This window comes from Ceratosolen solmsi, unplaced genomic scaffold (assembly GCF_000503995.2).
Source record: "Ceratosolen solmsi marchali unplaced genomic scaffold, CerSol_1.0 scaffold6, whole genome shotgun sequence".
In the NCBI taxonomy this organism is placed as follows: Eukaryota; Metazoa; Arthropoda; class Insecta; order Hymenoptera; family Agaonidae; genus Ceratosolen; species Ceratosolen solmsi.
This window is the reverse complement of record NW_011948414.1, coordinates 8,249,577-8,273,177: the sequence shown is the minus strand read 5'-3', so window position 1 is coordinate 8,273,177 and position 23,601 is coordinate 8,249,577. Positions and strand designations below refer to the sequence as shown.

At 25.8% G+C, this 23,601-nt stretch overlaps 1 protein-coding gene across 1 annotated transcript in view; it reads left to right on the top strand.

The window, feature by feature from the left end:
- The window catches only part of SK (small conductance calcium-activated potassium channel), a 155,577-nt gene that overhangs the window by 104,296 nt on the left and 27,680 nt on the right, over window positions 1-23,601 (top strand). Inside the window, exon 4 of the mRNA XM_011506834.1 lies at window positions 16,057-16,455. Coding sequence (XP_011505136.1) covers window positions 16,057-16,455 — 399 coding nt within the window. The remainder of the gene's footprint in view (window positions 1-16,056; window positions 16,456-23,601) is intronic.

Below are 23,601 nucleotides of genomic sequence, written 5' to 3'. Positions count from 1 at the left end.
AAAAAAAAAAAAAAAAAAAAAAAAAAAAAATTAAATTTGAAATGCATTTTATGCATATATATTTAAGATATACGTTAAAAATATTTAATTTAATTATATATATATATATATATATATATATATATATATATATATATGTATATTATGTAACAAATAATAAATAAATTAATAAAATTTTCTAGTACACAGCTTTGCAAAATTAATGCATATTTAATAAACACAAGTTTTCAACTAAAAGTTTTACAATGTCAAGCTTACAGTTTGTTCGTTAAGTTAAATAATACTGCTATAGCCTAACTTAGGAACTTTTACGAGATTTATAATTATTTCTCCTTGTTTCTTTAGTTGAATAGATATAAGCCATTATACTAAATAACAATATTTTGTTGAAGAAAGTCATATAAGGAATAAATATCTGAAATATATAATAAATATGTAGAATATTACTTCCAAATTATTAGAATATAAACATGCAATGTATTCTAATTTATACAATAGAATGAGTTATTTACGGTTTAATTTGACAAATATTTCATAGTTTATAATAGCTTTCTTAATATTGAAAAACACATTTTCCAAATAAGTATCAAATTCATAACAACTTCTATGTAAAATTGTATAACATACAGTACATAAAACTATAATCATACTTCGTAATTTTAATAATTGTAATAATCTGCAAATTAACTTCTGATATAAAATTAATTTATTAGATTTTTATGAATGATATTACGCATGTTGGTAACGTATATTGGTTAAATAAATATCTTCATAAATTTTGAGTTCAAATAATAATACCAAAGGAGATTATTAATACGGACTTATTAATTATTATACTAATTAAAGATGACAATACTTTTATCATTCTACTTATCCAATGTATATACTACAAAACTTAAATTAGTGTTTTAAATTAAATGATTAAGATATTATTAACTTCGGCATTATATATAATTATAAATACTAATGTTTTACTTGAATAATTAATCTTCACTAAGCGCTTGTGAACCGAAAATCTATTAAAAATTCTTAAAAAATAAGATTAGATATTTCTTCATGAAATGAAAATTTACGTAGATAGTAATTAAAAACAACCGTTTTATGAAATAATAAAAATTCTCTATTTAAGTTATCTAATGAATAAATGTAATAAATTTTTCTATACTCTGCATTTTTGGTAAATAAATTTTTGTTTTTAAGTAATTATCTTTTTGCTTTTATACGAAAAACGAAACGTATTTAAAGCCTTTTAAATTTATTTTTCACTGAAACTATGTATTCTTTGTAATATTTAATCTCTCTAAACCATATGGTATTTATTTATAATCACATCGTATTCATATACCACAATACATTTATATATAACCATATTTTGAAAGTTAAAAGTTTAAAAAATTTTAACAAAAAGTTGTTAGAATGTTAAAATAATTAAAATAATCAGATAGAAACATTATAATCATTAATGCTTTAACGAAGCTTCCTTAATCTATTAGAAATTATATTATAAATTATACTATCTCAGATAGATTGACAATGGTTGAAGTGTCGTCAATAAATAATCGTCAATGTGTTATATGTATATTATTTGTAGAATTAAATTAAATTATGTGAAAGAGTGGAGAAAATGGGCTAACATTATTAATGTCATTAGACCGTTTGTTTGATATGAAAATTTGTCAATTGGTACGAATGACGTTAAGATGAGCTTAAAAATTTTTGAGAACAGGTAAATCGTAGGCTGAAACAATTCTTGCCCCCAGCGAAAAACCAGCGCATAACATATGACTTGCGGACAAGTAAAAAATGTGCTTTCCCCGCTCGTTCCAACGACCGCCCTACAGTCGCCGAGACCCGGAATTGAAATTCGCCCGCGAAATAGCGTGAAGGCCACGACGCGATCGCGTAATCGCGTTCAGTGAAGTTGCTCGAGCCACGATAAATAAGGAAAAATGACGCGAAGCGAGCTGGACAGCAGCGAAGGGGAGGAGCGACTGCGCCGACTGTCAATATCAGTAGTCCGGACGCTCTGGGGCGATCACGAGGGCCGCTGCGGCAACAAAGCCTGCGCCCTCTGTCTGACGGCTGGCGAGGACGAACACCGGCGAGGCCCGATGATGTCCACCAGCTATCGGGCACACGACCCGCCGGACCACACCTGAGAACAGCTTCACACCGCGTATGATCACTCACGAAAGGTATACCACCAAGCGTCTTTTTCTCTACCCCAGGATCTTATCGTTTCTGGAGGATTACCGATCGTCATCCTGGACCGGATAGCGATGAATCGCTCCGATAACGTGACAGTCTTAAGCCAACCGGAGCTTTTTAACGGGATCCTTAAATACTTTAAATTGCAAGCCCAATTTAACATTAATCAGAACGTCCCATCAATTTTCATTGCTATGCATCTCATTCACTTAATAATATTTGTAATTTTACATTACAATTTTCTACTTTTTTTCTAGAGAGTTTCTACTATAATTTTCGTAGGCTCGAACTTATTGAGTAATCGTTGTTTTACAGATTGATTTTCATGTTTTTCTTCTGTTTTTTTTTTTTTTTTTTTTTTTTTTCTAGACCCGAAAGCCCCAATAAATGCAATCAAACTTAAATGTTTAAAAGAATAAACTTGTTTCAATTAAGCAATTAAATAGTTTTACATTAATAATAATTCCTATTATTCTCATGACATCGTACGTGTGAATGATAATGAACGTAGCTGAATGTTTATTGAAACATTAACACTTGCCATTTAGTATGCCTATATAACAGTGTTTTATTGTTGTGTGCAGCATGATTATTTTCTACCATAAACATTGCATATTCGTATTTTGTATTTAGTAAATACTTTCAAAAATTTAAGATTCTGTATAATATTCGAACAAATGTAATCTATCGTTAATTTTCATAAATCTTTCCTATCCACTTTTCAACTTACTAAGCATAAGTTTTACACTTGACAATGATAGTTAAAATATTACAACAAGGAATACAAGTTTTTATGACATTTATCACGATTTCAAAGTACCAATTCAAGTATCTAGTTATTTACGCTGGATTCTTTAAAGAAACTTTATGTAGCGATTCAAACTTTTTGTGATACGAATTCGGTAATTTATTATACCACATTTATCAAAAGTCTAAATATTATCTTTATATAAAAGTTACTTTGGATGTCACGGTTATGTATTTCGTAAACAGTACAGTAAATAAAAACCATCGTATTGTTGAAAGTTTTACTTTAGACAAATATATTTAATGCACCGTTTTTATTCTAAATATTTATGATTAATTTAATAACACATTATTTTCATTATTAAACGTATCAATAACTTTGCAATAATTACAGATGCATTTATAATTGAATTTCTTTCATTAATTCATACGTATTAATCGGTATTAATAATAAAAGCTCGTTTTACCAATCTACTTTCATAATGATAAATTTATTTAAATTCTACCGGAAATATTTTGAAATACATTTCCAAATTAAAGAATATATTTTATTAAAAATATTTGTAAAGTTTAAAAGTTTGACCTTGTTATATGTGATGAATGATGATATTAATGGAAGTTTGGGCTTATATATACTGCATACAATACAATTTTAAACATTCATTTAGTTTATTACAATATGATGTTTTAAATTGATTTTAAAATTTAAACAAAATTTAGGGTTATATCTTATTAATTTTATTTCCAACATTGAAAAGCAAATCCAATTAAAAATATGTGTTAAAACGCAATCGTTTCAAATCAATTGAGTTAGTGCTGATTATTAAAAATTCTTAATTTTCTTATTATATTATAAATTAATGAATAAATGCAAAATTACGATCAATTTTAGGTTGATATTTCTTGATCATCTTAAAGCAATATGTCAATTAAATTATTAAAAATCGTAATAATCCAATTTATTATTGAATATATATACGCTGGCTTTGATAAGATATAATGAAATATTTCTTAACGAGAAATTTTATTAAAAAATCCCAAAATTTATATACTCTAAATTAATTTTATTATAATTAATTTCATAATAGCATTCATATTTAAGTAAAATTAAACATTGTAAGAAAAGATTAAATATTTTCCGAAACAATATTCATTAATTAAAAAAATAGCGTAATAATCTCTTATGATTATGAAAGATTTAAAATTTTTTTTTCTTTATTTTCTTTTTTGCAGTTTCATAGAAATATCTTTAGAAATTCTAATGCATTAAATAAAAACATAAATTTATAAGAAATATTATTATTATAAATTCAATATGGCAAGGCTTTTATAAGTAGTCAATTAAATTTGAATACAGTAGTCTTAAAATAGAAATGTGCGGTATAACATCAAAGTAAATTATAATTTATGTATGCTTTAAATGTTAATTTTATAACATTTATATATATAATAAAAATTTTGAGTTTTGCAATTCAAAAATTATTTTCAATGACCAGTAGTAATCTTGAGAGAAAATATGTCAATCAACCGATCCTCATCTACTTTCTATTTTTTCTCACAACAGTCCTAATGACCACTTTCTAGCCTTTCATCGAGGGATGGTGTTTCTTATTTACTCGAAGCACTATAAAAATAAACATTTCGTTTTTCATATCTACGCAATTTAGTATTACAAAAACAATTAAAAATTTCGCTTAACATTAACTTTATAAATATAAATTAATCAGACAAACAATTATATTAAAGAACTGAATGAAACATTATTTTCTATATTCTGCCTGAGATTAAAGAATTTCATTTCTGCTTACGATAGTTACAATACTTTATCATAACGTAGAAATTTGTTAGAAAAACTGCAATAGAAAGGCCTTCTTGTTAGATTTAATGCAGTTCAAATGATAATATTTTTCATTTAGATATTTTACGAGTTTTCTAATAAATTATGTAAACAGCATAAAATTTCTTAAAACCTGCAAAACATAAGAAAAATTATTAACTCAATATTTTATTAATTTTCACTTCTGTATTATGGTGTATTTTTTTTTATTTTTAATCGATTTAAATTCTGTATTAAACATTTCTCTTATATTTTGAAAAAAGATCAATCTTTTCTTTTATACACTGTCTTCAAAATATTTATAAAAAAAATTACTAATAATATTTCCATTTTGATTGTAAATATAAATTTAATATCTATTTGTTAGTTCAACGAAAATTGTAAAAAATTTTCTAACTTTACGGATTTTAAACTTTCCTGACAATCTACGTTATTTTGAAATATATGAAAATTTTTCACTCATACCAATAATTTATAAGATTCTTAGAAATGTTCAAAAAATAGAAGAATTTTCCCCAACTAAACAAACTATTTAAAAAACATTTATAAATTTAATATGTATAAAAATAGTTTTCATTTTTCTTTTGATATTATGAAATGAAAAGTCTAAATTAAATATGTTTTTAATTTTAAGCAATTATTTGAATTTAATATCAAGTAACTAATAATTAATAATTAATAATAATAAAAATAATCTATATTTATGTATTCCTTGCATTTTATTGAATGAAAATAATTGAATGTTAATTATGCGTCACCAATTATTTATTATTTGATGAAATATTTACCGTTACATTCGAATAATTAAATATGTATTTCAAGTAAAAATTAATTAACTAAAAAGATAAATAATTTAATAATGATTTATTTCAGACAATTATTATAAGTTATAAGACTATATACATAATAAATATAAATTAATCATTATTATTTGAACATCGTATTCAAGATTCTCTTATCAAATCAACAACAATAATATAAACATCCCCTCTCGTTTGCTCTTACGTACTCTATTTTTTTTTTCATTTTGTCTCACTGTATTTATGTCTATCCTAAATTTTACAATGAAATATCGACGCTTAAAATCGGGTCACACATAAAGCACAAGTAATAGATATAAATCATAATGTGCACATACATACACATACATAGATATATATATATATATATATATATAAGTCACAAAAGGTGGAAAATTAGGAATGGAGATTTAAATAAATATGATATTAAATCATGGTTCTTGATAGTTATTATAACAAAAATATATCGCAACTAATATATATGTAGTATGATGCAATATATATGTTTCAAGAATAACGATTTTCTTAAGTGCAACGTATTTTTTTGGAATTTAAAGTATTAGTACAGTTTAATTTGTTGTGAACTGATTTAAAAATTAATATATACAAATCTGGAATATTAAGAATACGGAAATAATTTCTCTTTTACGTTTGAAATATATAGCTAGAACTTGATTATTATATACTACTACGTTGTAAATAATTATAATATATTATTTGACTTCACATTAATTTGCGTTTTCACATTATTATTCAATTATTATATATATATATATACTTCATTAAAACATGATATTCTAATATAATATTCTTATTCTTTCAGACAAATAGGATATATAAAACTATTATATAACGTATTACTTACATTTAAATAACAATAGCTACTGTTAATATTATAATAAGAAAATATTTCGTTATCTTATAAAATATCTACATAATTTATTAATTAGTACATATTCTATGTTACCCGAAATAGTTTTAGAATATAATATGCAGACACGGCCTTACTTTATAAATATTTTTACAAATAATAAAAATTGAACTTCTTCGATTAAGTAATAAATTTGTTACTGAATTATCTTATTATTTGTCATAACTTGTCAGCAACTTATCAATATTTTCTCAGGCCAACGGAATTTCATCATTTGGTATGCAAACTGAAAATGGTAATACCTATAATACTTTATTGATGTCTGTTCCCGAACGTACTATCCAACAATATATTAGGTTATTTATGTAATATAGTAAAATAATATATAGACATTCAATTCTTATATATATATATATATATATATGTGTGTGTGTGTGTGTGTGGTTATATATACATAGAATAAGGAATAATATAAAGAAATCGTATTATTCCCTGTATTTTTAACATATATACACATATGAACTTAATCATTACAAAATAAAAGACAAATAAAATTCTCATTATCCTACAAAATAATATTATAAGTAATATAGTATTATAAGTTGAAGATAACAAGCAATTAATATCGTTCAAATGCAATATAAATATATTGAAATATATAGTGTGACTATATTGCAACGGTGAGAATACTTAATTCTTTAACCATGCATTACTTTTTCCACTTTTATAAATTCCAATAAGATAATTTTAATTGGAGCCAATTTACATACGCCATCACTCAGATGCATCCAACATCCAACTCTAATACAATTAATGAATACGCGAATGAGAAGAAAGACATCGCAGTACTCAATCAACGCACACTACAAACACACTACAAACTCAGTAAAAACACAAGACAGGCAGCTACAAATTTGCTCCTTTTCTAGTTGCAATTATCCTCTTACAAAACGGCATCTACTTTAATGAGTGACTTGATAAGCTGCTGGCAATTTTTATCGTCTGACAAGCATCTCGTCCAATCACTACGACAAATCTCTCGGCGCGGCTAAAACTCAATTTTGCTTGGAATATCTGTAATGTTTATGAATACTAATGTAGAACATAACTCGTTTTCCCGCTAAACCCGTGTCCCTTAACATTTTTCATTTATCTCTCTCTCTCTCTCTCTCTCTCTCTCTCTCTCACTCACTCACTCTCTTTTCCAACCACCCACCATCCAACAGACTATTGCTCGCGCTTATTTAAAAAATTCCGGCTACGCGTGCCAAAAATTTCTTTTCATAAGGTAACGAAGATATCTTTTATAGTTTTTCTTGGATTTTTTCATTTCTTGGATTTTTTTTCAAATAATAAAATATTTTAGTGTCTTATTTCAAAGTAATTTCTACATTATTATTTCTAAATAATACTAAATAACAATATGAAATAAATAATAGTATTATTTACATTGTAAATAAATGCAAATAATTATAATAAAATTCTATCTTGAGGATTATTTTTTGACTATTTCCATGTCTAGAACAATTCCACGTAATTCTATTAGTGACATACATATATTGAATCATAATTAATATTAGCCATTAGAAATAGCATTATTTTATGGATGAAAATATTCCAAAAATTGAATAAAAGGGAAAAGATGCGCAAATAAAATATTATAAAAATCTAAAGCTATTAATTATAATTCACTTTGTCCATAAATTGTATTTCCAATTTCAAGCAATTCTAGAAACATTCTCATAACATTCCTTATAAAGTTTAATGTGATTTTTGACAAATCTTAATTTTGTAAAATAATATTGGCAAATTTCAATAACAAACAAAATTTTATAATATGTCGATACGTATTTAGAATTTTATAGATTTGATAAACTTTCATAACCTACCTAATTTCTGTGACAATGACGCACTTTATCGAAAAATTTTATCTTTTGTAATCTTCCTTTGCGACTCATATTCGCAGCTTCTTCTTTTATGTCTGTATATTTCATTCTCTATATTGCTCTATAAAGATTAAATTCATGTTATACCATATATATACAATATATATCATTGCTACAATTGGAAAAGATGTTTAAGAGAAGAATTGACAAAGTAGAGATACCTTTTTCAAGTAATTGCTTTAGAAATGATAATTTGTATGTTAAAATTATATTAAACAAGTATAATATTATATAAATATTGAATATATTTTTAATATATTTTCAAATGTATTATGCTTAATTTAAAAGCGATATAAGTACATATATATATAATATCTTCCGGTGTTTGATATTTAATTTTTGAAATTTAAAGTTGAAAATAGATAATTAACAAAAACTTACATATATAATTACAAAATCTTATTTTTATACAATGAATATTTTTAACAACATTACACGATACACTCCGACTCTATACCCAATCAATTATTAATGTTTTTAAATAAAACTATATTATTTATAACATTTATAAATACTGAGAATTTAAAATTTTTTATAAATTTATATATAATTATAATTTTTTTTAAAATATAGCAATCACTCTTCTTTATTTATCCGCATAAAAGAAATTTTTAACAAGCGTTCTTCAAAAGTCTTTTAACTTTTAAAAATAATAATGTTTATAACATTGGTTTATTACATTTATTACATTTTCAGTTATATCTACATATATATATATATATATATAAAATATTTTAAACTTAAATGATTTTAAGCCTTAAAATTGTAAGTTTCGCGTTAATTTTGTGTCACGTACAGTCATAATGTATTTCAACAACAAACAATCAAAAGAAAATTAATTGTCCAAAGATAAATCTTAAAATTTGTTTTTCAAATCAAGGACTCCAAATACTACGTCATATGATGGCAATATAACCAAATAAATATACATATTCATGTATAAGGGCATAAGTTTTTTCAATTTAAAGTTTGTCCAACAATTTCTAGGTCATTTTCAATTCCTTGAAAATAAAGTGCAATATTATTTCTCTTACTTTATTCAATAATTTTGGACAAAATAAATAAAATTTTAACTTACAATTCATATTACTAAACACATCGATTATAATATATTTTTATTAAAAATTATTTTATACAGCAATAAATACTGATTATCCAAATATATATATATACTTCCAACATTTTCATAATAAATTTATATTTGAATAGGAAAATTCGAACAATATTTCCGATATAAATATAATATTGCGGATAATATGATTCACTCTGCAGAAATCATAATGTCTCATAATTTTAGAAGATATATTTTTAATAGTAGCGTATGCGCCAAAATATATAAAAATATAATATATTCATTTGAAAATTTAAAAATAAATAGAAACACAACTAATAAATTCATTTTACTATCTATTTTAATATCGCAGTATATATTTATTTGAAATTTTAATAACCACATTTCCTAGTATCGTTAGCTTTAGGTCAGATAATGAATATTTAATTCAAAATTTGATTACTAATACACATATTACCAAGTATCAGATTAATCTTGAAGTTCAATATTCTAATAATTTATATATAGTATTTTGAATTGACGAAATTGCTAATCTTGAAATGTATTTGAAGTTTTTCATGATAATGAAATCATATGTATAAAATTAGCGCCATAGTCGTTAGTAAATACTAATATCATCTTATAAGTTTGCTGAAACTTTGCTTAAAGTAGTTAACATGTTGACTTTAAGATAATTGAACAACGTCGTTTAACAAACTTTTAATGGTTGAATCCTTCTCTCTTCTAATAAATTTTAAAATCCCATGTTGAAACTCAGTTAAGAAATGTTGAGAAAGTAAGTAAGGATTACCACCCTGTTGGTCAGTGAAAGGCCAAAGACAAGAAAGAAGTCAAAAGGGACACCACAATTTATGGTAAAAGATTAATATTCATATGGGCCTCTACAAATTCAAGAGATCATCCGAAAGTTGCTGGACCTTCGAAATCCCCATAAAAGAAGTTATTACGACTTGATATTACGAAGTCTACAGTCATTGTCAATAAATTATTCAATACTTCACTAGTGTGCCAAAATACTTGAAATACTTGTTCGTACTCTATTTCCCTAAGGTCAAATTCAATATAATATTTCTTATCTTTATTATTGTTAAAATCCTCCATTTATTGATTACCTTACTAATAGATAATAATATTTATTACTAATACTAATAATATTTCGTTTTACTTCACATTTTAACTGCCCACGTAGTTCATATAAATCTTTGTAATCAAAATACTTAATAACACTAATTAATACAAAATAAAAACTGCATACCTCTTAATTTAATAATTTGTCATATGTTAATGATTATTTATTATGAAATTTTTACTAAAAAAAATATCTCTTCCTTAAATAGCCTTTCAAATAATCTATTCATAATATACTTAATTATATATATTTTTTTCATATATATTAAGACATTGCTCATTTCTGTTTTATGAAATTGAAATTAGCACCGATGACAGTGATATCATTATTTATAATAAAAGCGATTTATTAAAAATAATAGTCAAATTAAGAAATATTCGTATACGTTGTTAATATATAATCGTTAACATATAGTATAATTAATAATTAATGTAATTATTGTATAATGTTATTATGGACAAACTCTATGGATTATGTTGCACTATAAAAAATATCACTATACAATATCAAATAACTACTATATATATGACTACTATACAATATTTTATTTACAATGCTTTTCATCAGAATTATTTTAAAAAGTCAGCTATAACGCGATACTTTACTCTTTGCCAACTAAAATGAATATATTCTTTTAATTAAATAAACGAATTTTTCTTTAATTACAAATTAAAACTTGTTATTGTTGTTTCACAAATATATTAAAATAATTATTTAATTGAACTTATAATATTCAAATTGCATGTTAAATATATAAATTATAATTAATGCATTAAAAGGGAATTTATCCAACAAAAACAAAAAATCAACTATTCGTCTGTTTCTTATAAATAAATACGAATGTGATAGTAAGGAAATTAGAGCAGCTTTGTAATTTTTATATGCAAATAATTCTAATAGCATATAAAATTATTTTCATTAAGTAAGAAAAAGCTTTTATTTCTCGTAAGATAAATGAATATGTAAACAAAAATTTGGTTTCTTATTTGACAAAAATTCTATTTACCGTCTTTCATATGACTTTGATTGGTGAAAATAATTTGAAAAAAATTATTTAATTTAATTTTAATGCTTATTTTATTAATGTTAATATTATCTAAGCGCATTCGATAAAATAAAATGCATAAAAATCAATAAAATATTTCAACGATACATTAAGCATGTAATCTTACAGTAGAGTAGCTTTTAAAAAAAAAACACACAATTAAGAAAAAGATTTAACAAAAAAAAAACATCATTTCTACTCACATAATTTTCATATTATTATTTATCATTTATAACAGCTTATAATCTTAGAGTTATAATAGACATTTTTAATATTTGACATAAATTTAATAGAATGTTAAGTTACTGAATTGTTACTGACTTAGACATAAATTATTAAGCATAAATTTATATAGAATTAGAGTGAAAATTTTTCAAATTCTTAATAAATATACTCGCCATATAAGCATTTGAAAATTAAATGTTAAATTAAACACTTTTGTAAAATATCTATTATAGAAATTTCTTAAAAATTAGTATTACCAATTGATTTACACGAAAAAAAAAAAAATCACTCTATGCTTAATAATTACTTAACAATTAAAATATTTCTATTAACATTATTTCAATCAAAATTACCTATTGCATTTATATTTTTAATTTTAAGAATTTTGTCATTTTTAATACAATTACGATTTAATTCAAATAAATATCTAATTAGCTATAATTTGCGATGAAAACATTTTACAGATTAATAACTAGAATTTTTTGTTCAAATTGAATAATAACGATGAAAGCAAGGAAAAGCGATCCGAAAGTAATACAAAACTTTCATCCAATTTGTCAACTTCTCACTGATCATAACTTCTATTTAATAAGAGAGCAAATTGTTAATTAAAACTTATAATTATATTTTTATTTAAAGTGGAAAAGATTTTGCATATTTTATTTTTTATACGTGAAATTTTGATTTATTAGTAATATAAATACTTCATAAATAGTAATAACTTTTTCATAATATCTAACTATAAACATAAATTATATCGTTATTTCTTAAACTATTAAATATACTAATAGTGATTACATTATGAAAAAACATTATTACATTATGTAATTAAATTTAATAATTGTTGTTTAATAAATAATGAAATTAAATATGGCAATTGTTATGAATAAAATATATTAATAATCTTTTTTTATGATTTGATTATTCATGATTTATTGTGGTAAATTTATACAAACAAGTGTTAAATTTTGCATTAATTTTTCATTAATATAACTTATATTTAATAGAAATATAACATATAAAATTGTACCTTTTTATATTATTGTACAATAAGTAAACAATACATATATATTAGATAAAATATTAAATGAAAATAATAATAAAATAAAAGATTAATTATTAGATTATTATTATATGTTATTTGCTATATATAAAATATATTATTATCCTCGAATTTTCATTTAGTTATATTTATAATTATATTTACTATCATAATTATATGGCAATCTTAATCACCCTTTTTCAAAAGTTCATAAAAAAATTTTACTCTTCTGAAATAATCTTGAACGATAATTGTTCATATATATATATATATATATATTTAGATATCTAAAATAATTTCTCGCATATCTAATATTACAATATTTTTGAAATTTCTTGAATTTATTTGAATAATTTACATTTGAAAAAACTGTTCGTATGGAAAGTTTTTGTGTTAACTGTAGCTTCGGCTCTGCTTGAAATTTCGTTTTTTAGATTTGCATAATAGACTGCTATGTGGTACGAGATAAGAACAGTCGATGGTTTTTGTAAGGCTTCTTCGAGCTCTCATACGAGATGTCCATAACCCTTAGCTACTTGTTATTCTGTTAGATATATAAAAGGATATTGGAACTCAAGCACCGAATCATTGCATTTCATGCATAATATATTAATATCACCATGTTCACTGAAAAAAAAAAAAAATAATAAAAAAAAAAAAATAAAAAAAAAATAATAAAATACCTCAGATTATTTATGTAGATTTTTCATGCATTTAATTGGATTTTTAGATAATATTTTCTTTGGTCTTCCTTTGCACTCTAGGAGTAAGAAAAATTCATTAAAAAATTTTTCACTCAAAAAATTACAAAAATTTTTGTATAATCGAAGGTTAACAACTCATTTTATCATATTATGAAAGTACTACTTCATTATTATATTATTATATTTTATAAATTTAAACATTATTAGTACGAACGGAAAGAAATCATTTTCATTTAACCGTCTGTTCTTTTAAATATATATTTTATTGCATTGATGGAATATGTGCAATATAATAGTAGAAATTAATTAATATTTTAAACCTATGTAAATTAGAATTTATAATTTATAATTTTGTAAATTATAGTAGTTTACTATTTATAGAGTAGAATACATTTTTTGTCTCTATGTTCCGTGATTACATGGACCCGTTAACAATAATAATGGCTAAAACGTAGCATTTCAAATGATTAATCTCCATAATATAAAAATGCCATTTAAAGTCTGTAATAGCTAATAGACAATTGTAGTGAGTTATAAATAAGTTTTATTATTAAATTTGTTAATAAATATAAAATTAGATTTTCATTTAATATATTATTAAAAAATCAAATGAAAGCTGGCTTTTTTTTGAGGAAAATATGTCGCTGGAGGCATTGTCTTGTTTAGATTAATTTACCTTTGGAAAATAGTTATTGAGCCATAGATAAACTAATTTTAACTAAATTCTAATTGTCGTAAGAATAACGTCATTGGTTTAATATAAGTGAAGAGTATCTGTAACTATGTTATTTTATTAACTATGTTAAATGTATATAATATTCCATTATTGTATTTAAGTTTTAGAAATGAATCATTTCACAATATATATATAAATTAATATTTATCTATTTTCATTTTATTTGTAAAGAACAAAATTATTAAAAATAGAGTAAAAATATAATTTATAATAATTTATCGTACCTTCGTTTATCGCAAATTAGTAACGTACTCTCCTTAAATTGTTTTTACATAATTATAAAACAATTGCTTTGATTGTTTTGAACAGAGATTGCTTTGAACAGAAGTTATTTGCATGCTTGCTTAAGTGATAAGTGCAAGTCTAATGAAAAAAAAGTACTTATTAAAAAATATATACAATTATTGTTCGAACATTTACAGTTGTAAACTTGCTTGCAATAATAAAAATAGGAACGAATCAATAATTTGTATTAGTAACATTTATTCTAACTAGACAATACATTACAATCAATAAGTTAGTCTTACCAATTTCAATTATTCAAAAAAATTATTCTCACTTGTTACAAATTAACTATTGTAAAATTCCTGAGAATAATCTGTAAATATGTGTATTATAAGATAGTAGTAGATACATATTGCGTATGAAACTTTACATTACAATATTTGTTAAAAATGATAAGAATGTAATATATTATGAATCTGAAGAATAAAGAAGTTAAAGATTATGAATGGAAAATAAAAAATGAATATGGGTGGAATAAATAGATATTTTTTACTGCATTTATAACTGTTTTTTAGAATGTATGTTGACGTAGTATTACTAATAATTTAATAATCTTACGCAATAACATGGTTTTGCATCAGTATGCATTATGGTAATTCATTATTCGAAAGATTTAGCATTGCTTGATATCATAATATTATTACTAAAACTAACTGTTACTCATATTTACTATAATTTCTAATTTAAAAATATATCTATAATAATAACTTCTAAGATTATATGTGTCACTCAGTTATTTTATCGATATTCGAAGGTTAAATATTGAGAAAAGTTTAATCAATCAGTAGTTTGTCAATGCGAACCTTATTAATTGTTTCGACATTGCCATTAGCAAATATCATCGATCTACGCTTGATAATTCACTAAAAAAAATTTTATCTTCAAAAATATATATATCGAACTAAATTAGTCTTCACAATGGTTAAAGATTAATGTATGACAGGCAAATACATTGAAAACAATGGATAATAATTTTCGTTCGCTTTCATAGTATTGATGGAAATGCAACCTAGCAAAATAACTACTACAAAAGCCTTGTAAAACAACTACATCCGCTATAATTTATCTTAATAGAAGCTTGAGTATGGCATAGACAGAAGTAATTATTGTTAGTAAAAAGTAGACAATCCAGGTTGATAATGTAGAACTCGGTTTGTCCCTAAAGAAAAAGAAAAAGAAAAAGGACGAATGAAAGCAACGGAAAAATTAACTCCGCTTAGCTAGTTGAGTTCACGGTTACTAAGTAAAATAGCTACAAACGAATAGTAAGTGTAAAAGCAAACAGATTTTGTGATGGGTTGGGGTGGAGGAGGAGGAGGAGGAGGAGAAGGTGGGTGTGTGGTGGTGGGAGGGGAGTGTCGACGAATAATAAAGAGAAAAGCTCATTATAGCCGGAGGCGGTGTTACAGCTACGGAAGCCGGCGTCAACCCTCTCGATCCCCGGGGAGATGAAGAGCAGCAGTATGGGGGGCGGCGGCGGTGGCGGTGGTGGCGGTTCCGTGGGCGAGGACGCCGCCATAGCCCTCGTCGGCGTCCACGGGGACTATCAGAGGGGCTGCGTCGACGAGCGGACCCTTTCAGTAGCCGGGGGGATCGGCGGTGTCGGCGGCATCGGCGTCAAAGGCACGTCCGGCAGCATCGGCGCGGCCTCCAAGCACAAGCCCAACGTCGGCTACAGGCTCGGAAGACGAAAGGCCCTCTTCGAGAAACGCAAACGCATCAGCGATTACGCCCTCGTCATGGGCATGTTTGGCATCATTGTCATGGTCATCGAGAACGAACTCTCCAGCGCTGGAGTATATAGCAAGGTCAGTCAGTCCTTTATCATTCTAGCATCGAACGTTGCACCAGACTGTACGACTAAGTCTTGCGCGTGTATGCGTGCGTGCATTCGCGCGCGCGCGCGCCCAATGAGTATATGCGCCTAGTGCTAAAGGCATTAAACGTCGGCTTAATGGATAATAAAATTAATGCAAGTAAGAATTTGATAGGATGTTGTGACGATAATAGGCTCGTAGACTAACCAAGTATAATGTTTCGCAGTTATTTGACATTTATAAGCGAGATCTATATAATCACCATTACTTGTCAATTGTATAAAATTAAATGCAAATTTGCTTGTATCTTCGCATCGTCGTTGATTTGCAGACATTTTCAAACTATCGAATGAAATTTTATTGTACGTCTTTAATGTAATTCAAAATTACTTAAGTACTTATGAAAATAATTAACTTTAATATTAAAAGTTTTTTAAGATAAAACTTTCTTAGATAAAACTTTCCAAATGAAATATAAAGTTTTATAGTACTATCGTTCAAATCCATTTGAAATTGAAACAACGACAGAAAATTGAAAGAAAAAAATATTTTGATATATATCCTATCTATAATGTTAATTTGCGCGAAATGTTTTCTAATCCATAGGATTTAGAGCTGAAAATATTTTACTTTATTATTATATAACGTAGGCATATTCATTGGAACAAAAACTGAAATAGAAGATCGGTTTATCAGTGGGTGTCATAAAATATAGCATAAAAATTTTATTTTATAGTAATGAATGAAATTATAAATTTCAATTTATTTCAATGTCAATAGTAATTATATTCAAAGATTGCGTTTATGTTTTAAAAAAAAAAAAAAGATGAAAAAAAAAAGAAGAAGAAAAACACTAAACGCTGGTGGTAAATTTTCGATTAATTAAAAAACCTAAAAAGGTTATTAAAAAATAATTTACTTTGTAATATATATTTTTATTGTATTTAATATCAAAATTTTGAATAGATAAGATTAAAATTACCGTCTTATAAGATATTAATGTAGAATATCAAATAATAAGAAATAAGCCAGGAAAAAGTTTTAATACGTGGGAGATAAGCTTCTCACATTCATTTCTGAACGTGAAATCAACCGCAGATTCTTCAATAATTGCATGTAATTTGAAATAACGTAAGAATTTATTATCTAAGTTTATAAACGTGGCTCTTTATAAAATTCAAAATTTCTAATAAACTTATTTCACCTTAATAGAAAAGATTATAAATTACAATACACGTAGTTATTGATTCGAGTAGGTCTGCAATCTCTTTTGCTCTCTCTCTCTCTCTCTCTCTCTCTCTCTCTCTCTCGCTCAACTTCGTCGTGGATATAAATAATCTTTAGAATTTTTCGTTGACTTCACTATAAATTCCACGTTTCCATCATTCTTTCTTAAAAGGAAAATCTTAAAATTATCCATCCAGAGTACAAGAGATATTTTCGATGCAAAAAATCCCTAACCATTCTAGCGAGTAACGTAGCGGAAAAGCGGGTCAACTGCGCTTTCCCGGTTGGCCCCGCCTCGTAAGCACCAAAACGCATGAAGCTCTCGGTGATCCAAAAATCGCACCGAACGCGCCGAAAGCTCATATCATCCACCTCGATATATAGTGCAGACGCCCGCTTTCCGCGACACGCCGACGTCATCGTGCATTTGCGAAAAATGGGGCCAGACCAGGCGCCCCGGGCTTTTCCCGAGGAGACCGCGGCACGCTAAACAAAGAGATCAATTCGTGACGGGTGCGCTCTCCATTAACGGGACGAATACACAAAAGGACGAGGATTAGAATGTGGCGAGCATTCGACATTTCGTAAAAGCCCTTCGAGCGCCAGTTTTTATTCTAATGCCTTAGCATGGCTGAACATACGAACCGAATCCTCCTCCCCCGTCCACGCGCATCCTCCGTCCCCGCTACCAAAAACTACTACTAAAGTATTTATGAAAACCCATTCTTCCGGGAGACTTGAAAATGTCAATAATTTTAAGAGCATAAAACGATATCGATTACTTTAATCGCCCAGATTTATAATAACTATTGAAAACCAAAATATAGACCAAAATATAGATAAATGGGGCTTAATACATTAGAAAGAACACGTATTTCTTACAAATTTAAACATTACGTTATATAAGATAAATATTAAAATTTTACATATTTAAGCGCGATTATTCATAACGATCTAATGAGAAAAATAATACAAAGCAATATTAATTCCCTTTCGATTATACAAATGACGCATTAATTTTGTTTTCAAAATTTTACGAGCATTATGAAAATGCTGGACAAAGTCACATATGATCTCATTACTTTTAACAAAACTGAAACTAAAATCATTATCTATGTTAGATTAACGATATTTCATAAAAGAGAACTTTTTATAAACGATAAAAGGATTTTATCCTCCTCGTTAAATATATTGAGCTTAAGATTACGTGGATATGTAATTTTCCCGTATAATTATGCACGCTCAAATTTAATACCAACCAAACGATAATTTAATAATATTAAGTTCTTAATAATCATTCGTTCACTTTCGTTCAATTTGAATTAACTAATTTTAGTATAACTATGATTTACGACAAGTAAATTTATGTTAATGTTTGATTTGTAAGATAATGAAAATTGAATATAATTGAATAGCCCATAATTCAATTGAAAGATAAAGGAAAAATTCATAACCTCGTTTCCCATATATTTTTGGCATGAAAATTCATGGTTTATTCTTATTAATTATAATTCACATATGCATATAGAATTTAATCCGAGGATAACTAATTTTCATTTTCTCTTTCTTCTTCTCACATACGGTTATTCAACACAAGCACTTTTAATGTTTTAAATATTACAAATCCTTTTAATCTTTTCTCAGTTTCATTAAAGTTATTTTATAATAGAACTTAATGTTAGTTAATTACAACCATTCAATATTTACGTCGATATGTAAATAAATTTCCAGACTCGTCAAACTTCTCATCTTAATTGGAACTTTTTTAATAAAATAGAAATTCGCTTATCAAAAGCTGTCAAGGTGTCTAGATGTTATAACAAATAATAATAATGCGTTCGTTGAAAGTTCATAATGAAAATGTTTATCAAGTTTATATTAGTTTATAAGAATAAAACCCACTTAAACCGTCTTATGGGGGCTCAAATTAAATTCTATCTTAAAAATTAAGTGATAATTGATAATAATAATTGATAATAATCATTCAACGGTTCTTTTTACATACGAATAATAAAAAATACAGTGGCGAATCTTATTTTTGTCGATGTGCATTTCAAGAAGGACGATAAATAACGCGTTGAAACGAGCGAAGACAGGTCAGTATGTGACAATAGGCTCGATTAATGCCTGTGAAATTGTAGATTTAGAGCAATATTGCAAAATTCACTAAAGTTGGAAATCAACGAAAATTTTCCAGATCAATAATTCCGATAGGGAAGCTCGAGAATGACAGCAAGAAAATAAAAAGTTATAACAATGTCGTGATATTTTCTTCTTTCTTCACTTCAACAATAGACGTCCAGACTTGACAATATTATTCTGATAGTTGAAGTTATCGGAGCCCTAATGACCACTTTGTTTTCAAGCCTGAATAATTTCAACATCAACGTATTTGTATTCTTCGTTATCACCGTAATTCTATGCACTCATGGTTGTTTTCTATGAGTACGTAAATAGATTTTATTACCAAGAAAAAAAAAAAAAAAAAAAAATTAAAAAAAAAAAAGTAGTTAATATAATTTACCATCAACTATGTCGATATAAATACGTGGCATATTTTTGTGGATATAATTCAAAAATCTAAAGAAATACAATGATAACGGTCTTACAAGAACAAGAAAAGATAAAAGAAAGAATCGACCCTCTCTCCCGTCCTCTTCATGTTGTTCTGTTATTTTCATCAATTTTTTCTTTTAGCAGCACTAGATAGGAAACATCTTACAAGTTTCTCTTCTTTTCCTCATTCTCAACTTAAGCAACCTTCTTTTAAATCTTCTTTTCTCGGCAAAAATCTTCACCTCAACCATCTTAATGCTATTCGATTCCCCAGACAATGATTTTTATACTTTACACTTTCTATAATAAATATTATCAATATTTCAACATCTAAATTAACTTTATACATTATTGTTGAAATACTTTTTTTTTTTATACAAAACTTACAGAATCAATATTTACAATAATTATAAACATTTGCATATAATATTAATATTGGTAAATAGAAGAAAAATGGAAAAAAAAAAAAATGAAATTCGGAAATCTACTAATTTTTTTCCAAACTATATTACTTATTACGCTATTTACAATATAAACCTAATTATTAATATTAATAGATGTATATATTAATATTCACAGGAAATTAAATTTCTATGATTATAATCGAATCTTCGTTAAATAATTTATATAAATACCAATTTGAAAGTCTTTTTGTACAGTAAAATCCTTATACTAAATATTTCAAACTGTAATATGTACTATATTACTATAGTAGATAAATGGTATACAATCGATATATCTTAATAATATATATGGATAAAAAAAAAAAAAAAAAAAAAAAAATCTACTCCAATTGTATTAACTGAGGTTACGTAAATAACAAAGTTTGTAATAAATTTTAATATTTATGAAATAAATGGTATTTAAATGTACATAGTACTTATATCAATTATTTTCATGTATCAATGGTCGATTATCAATGGTTTTCAAATTTTAATCAAATCGATGAAATTTCGACAATATTTCGATTAAATTTGAAAATTTCTTCCATGTTCAATATATTATGTTTACGTGATTACATGTAAATAAATCAATTAAGTCACACTTTTCACCTTTTTACATTTACTTCTGCTTTTATTTTCCTACCTAAATGTAAATGTGTGCAAATTGTGACTTATGAAAGGAAAAGTCATAAAAACATTGTTTGAAAATTACAACTTATTTTGTTTACAATAAGTGCCTTTCTACATTTGTTTATTATTCTACACCTTCCACTCACTCACCAATGTTCTGTGATATAAAAAGTCTAGCAGAAAAAACATATGTAAAACTTGTATGGAACAGCGCTGGTCAGAAATAATTCTATGAATGAATAGAATTAAATTAAAGAAGGTTGTGATTAATAACTAGAGTAGGTGTAAATAGGGTAAATTTAATTCTATTCTAATTGAAAGCAATGGCGACCGATGTGCTAAAGAAAGATTGATTCACGGTATCACAGGAGATTAAACATTGGATTTATTCCCTTTAATTTGTGATCTGCGACATATCGATGGGCCACGCTATAAAGCTCTTATCACCAGCCACACACAGGGAATCTTACGGAGTCTTTAACTTAATTTTGTCAAAGACTCGACACTTGCTTAAAACTTTGTCTGTTCAGACGATAAAAATTAGTTAATTACAAAATAATTTCCAATAGGTTAGTTGTAGATTTATTATAGCATTAATATATGCTCAGAAGAGATAAGAAATTATAATAATTGGACATTATATGTGTATATGAGGTAATTAGTGCTTTAGAAATATATATCTTTTATTATTGAATTTTTATGTTACTTCGGTATATTAAAATTAACTGTTGATGTTTGCATAGTAATTTTTATTCAAAATTGCGTTAATTATTGAAGGGTTAAAAGTAACAGAATACGTTTGGAATATAGCAATGGAAATATGTAAAAGATTATATTAAACTTTAATGCTTTATTGGAGGAAAATTTTTAAGATACTACACATGTAGCATTGATTTAATAGAAAATTTATAAATGTCAATTTGTGCAGACATAAATCTTTAAATAATGTCCTGACAGCAACGCCATCAATATATTACATAATAAAGATCTGAACAAGAACAAATATTATTGATCTATTAATTTATATAATGAATAAATGATATGATTAATCAAAGATATTATATAAATAGTAGTGCGCTAAAGGAATGGTAGACCTTGGTATGTAAATGGTGAAAGCCTCCTTCCATTTGATTTAAGCCTCAATTTAGTAATGATTATTTCTTCTCCTTTTTTTTTGTTATCAAAATATTTATAGTCATTGATTCTGCTAATATTTTTACTCAAATTTATTATTTTCATCATTAAAGACGATCGAGACAATGCCATAGTAACTAAAGATTCAGAATTTTATATTTTATAGCATCATTATCATAAATCACATTTATTTTCCGATATACTAAATACATTGGTACAGTTCTCTCTAACCTACGTAAGATAATTGAGAATATAATTAGGAATAAAATTGAAAATATAATGTTTATATTCTTGTCGTAGAAGCGAGAATATTTATTAGTAAGCAAGCCTAGCTTAGTAGAATTGTCATTAGTCTTATAAGCAGAATTTCTCATTGTATGGCTAATAAAACTTACTGTTTAAGATGCGCTCCAGATACTTTGCCGAGGCCTTTATCTACATCTATTTTCTTTATAAATTAATCGATATAATAGTTAGAACGAGCGTTCTCATGAATAATACGTTCTGTACTTTGGGCAGACACAACTTCACTCTATGTTGGCTCATTTATCGATCCGCATGCCATATCATTTGATTAAGCTTCGAGTGAAGCACTACATAGACGGGATAACTGCTGCAATCTCATCGACATATTCTACAAGAAAAGTATCGTTCTGTATATCAATTCAAAGTAGTACGTGTTTACTAGGCCAATTCCACAATTTTTCTTATAGTTCCTATAGAAGAAATCTTCTTCAAGAAGTCTGACTACGTATCTTAACAATTTTTTTTTTTTTTTTTTTTTTTTTTTTTTTTTTTTTACAGACGTTAGTTGAAATCTTAATAGTATCTTTCCTAAATATATTATTCTCTTTATTTCTGTAGTCTCTCTTATAGGACTAAGATCTTATAAAAAGATTTGTTAAATAGTTTTGACTATTACATCGAATTTATTTTAATTGCTCTTCTTATACCATCATCGATACATTAATACATCATCAAATATATTCTTTTCACATTTATTAAACTTACACATTTGTTTGCAACTGCGATATTAATCTTAATATACCTTTTTTTTTTTTTCTTTTTGCTTAATCATTAAAATGTAAAAATTTATTTGAAAGAAGAGATATTTTTATTACATTGTATTCAGCTGATTTTCAAGTTG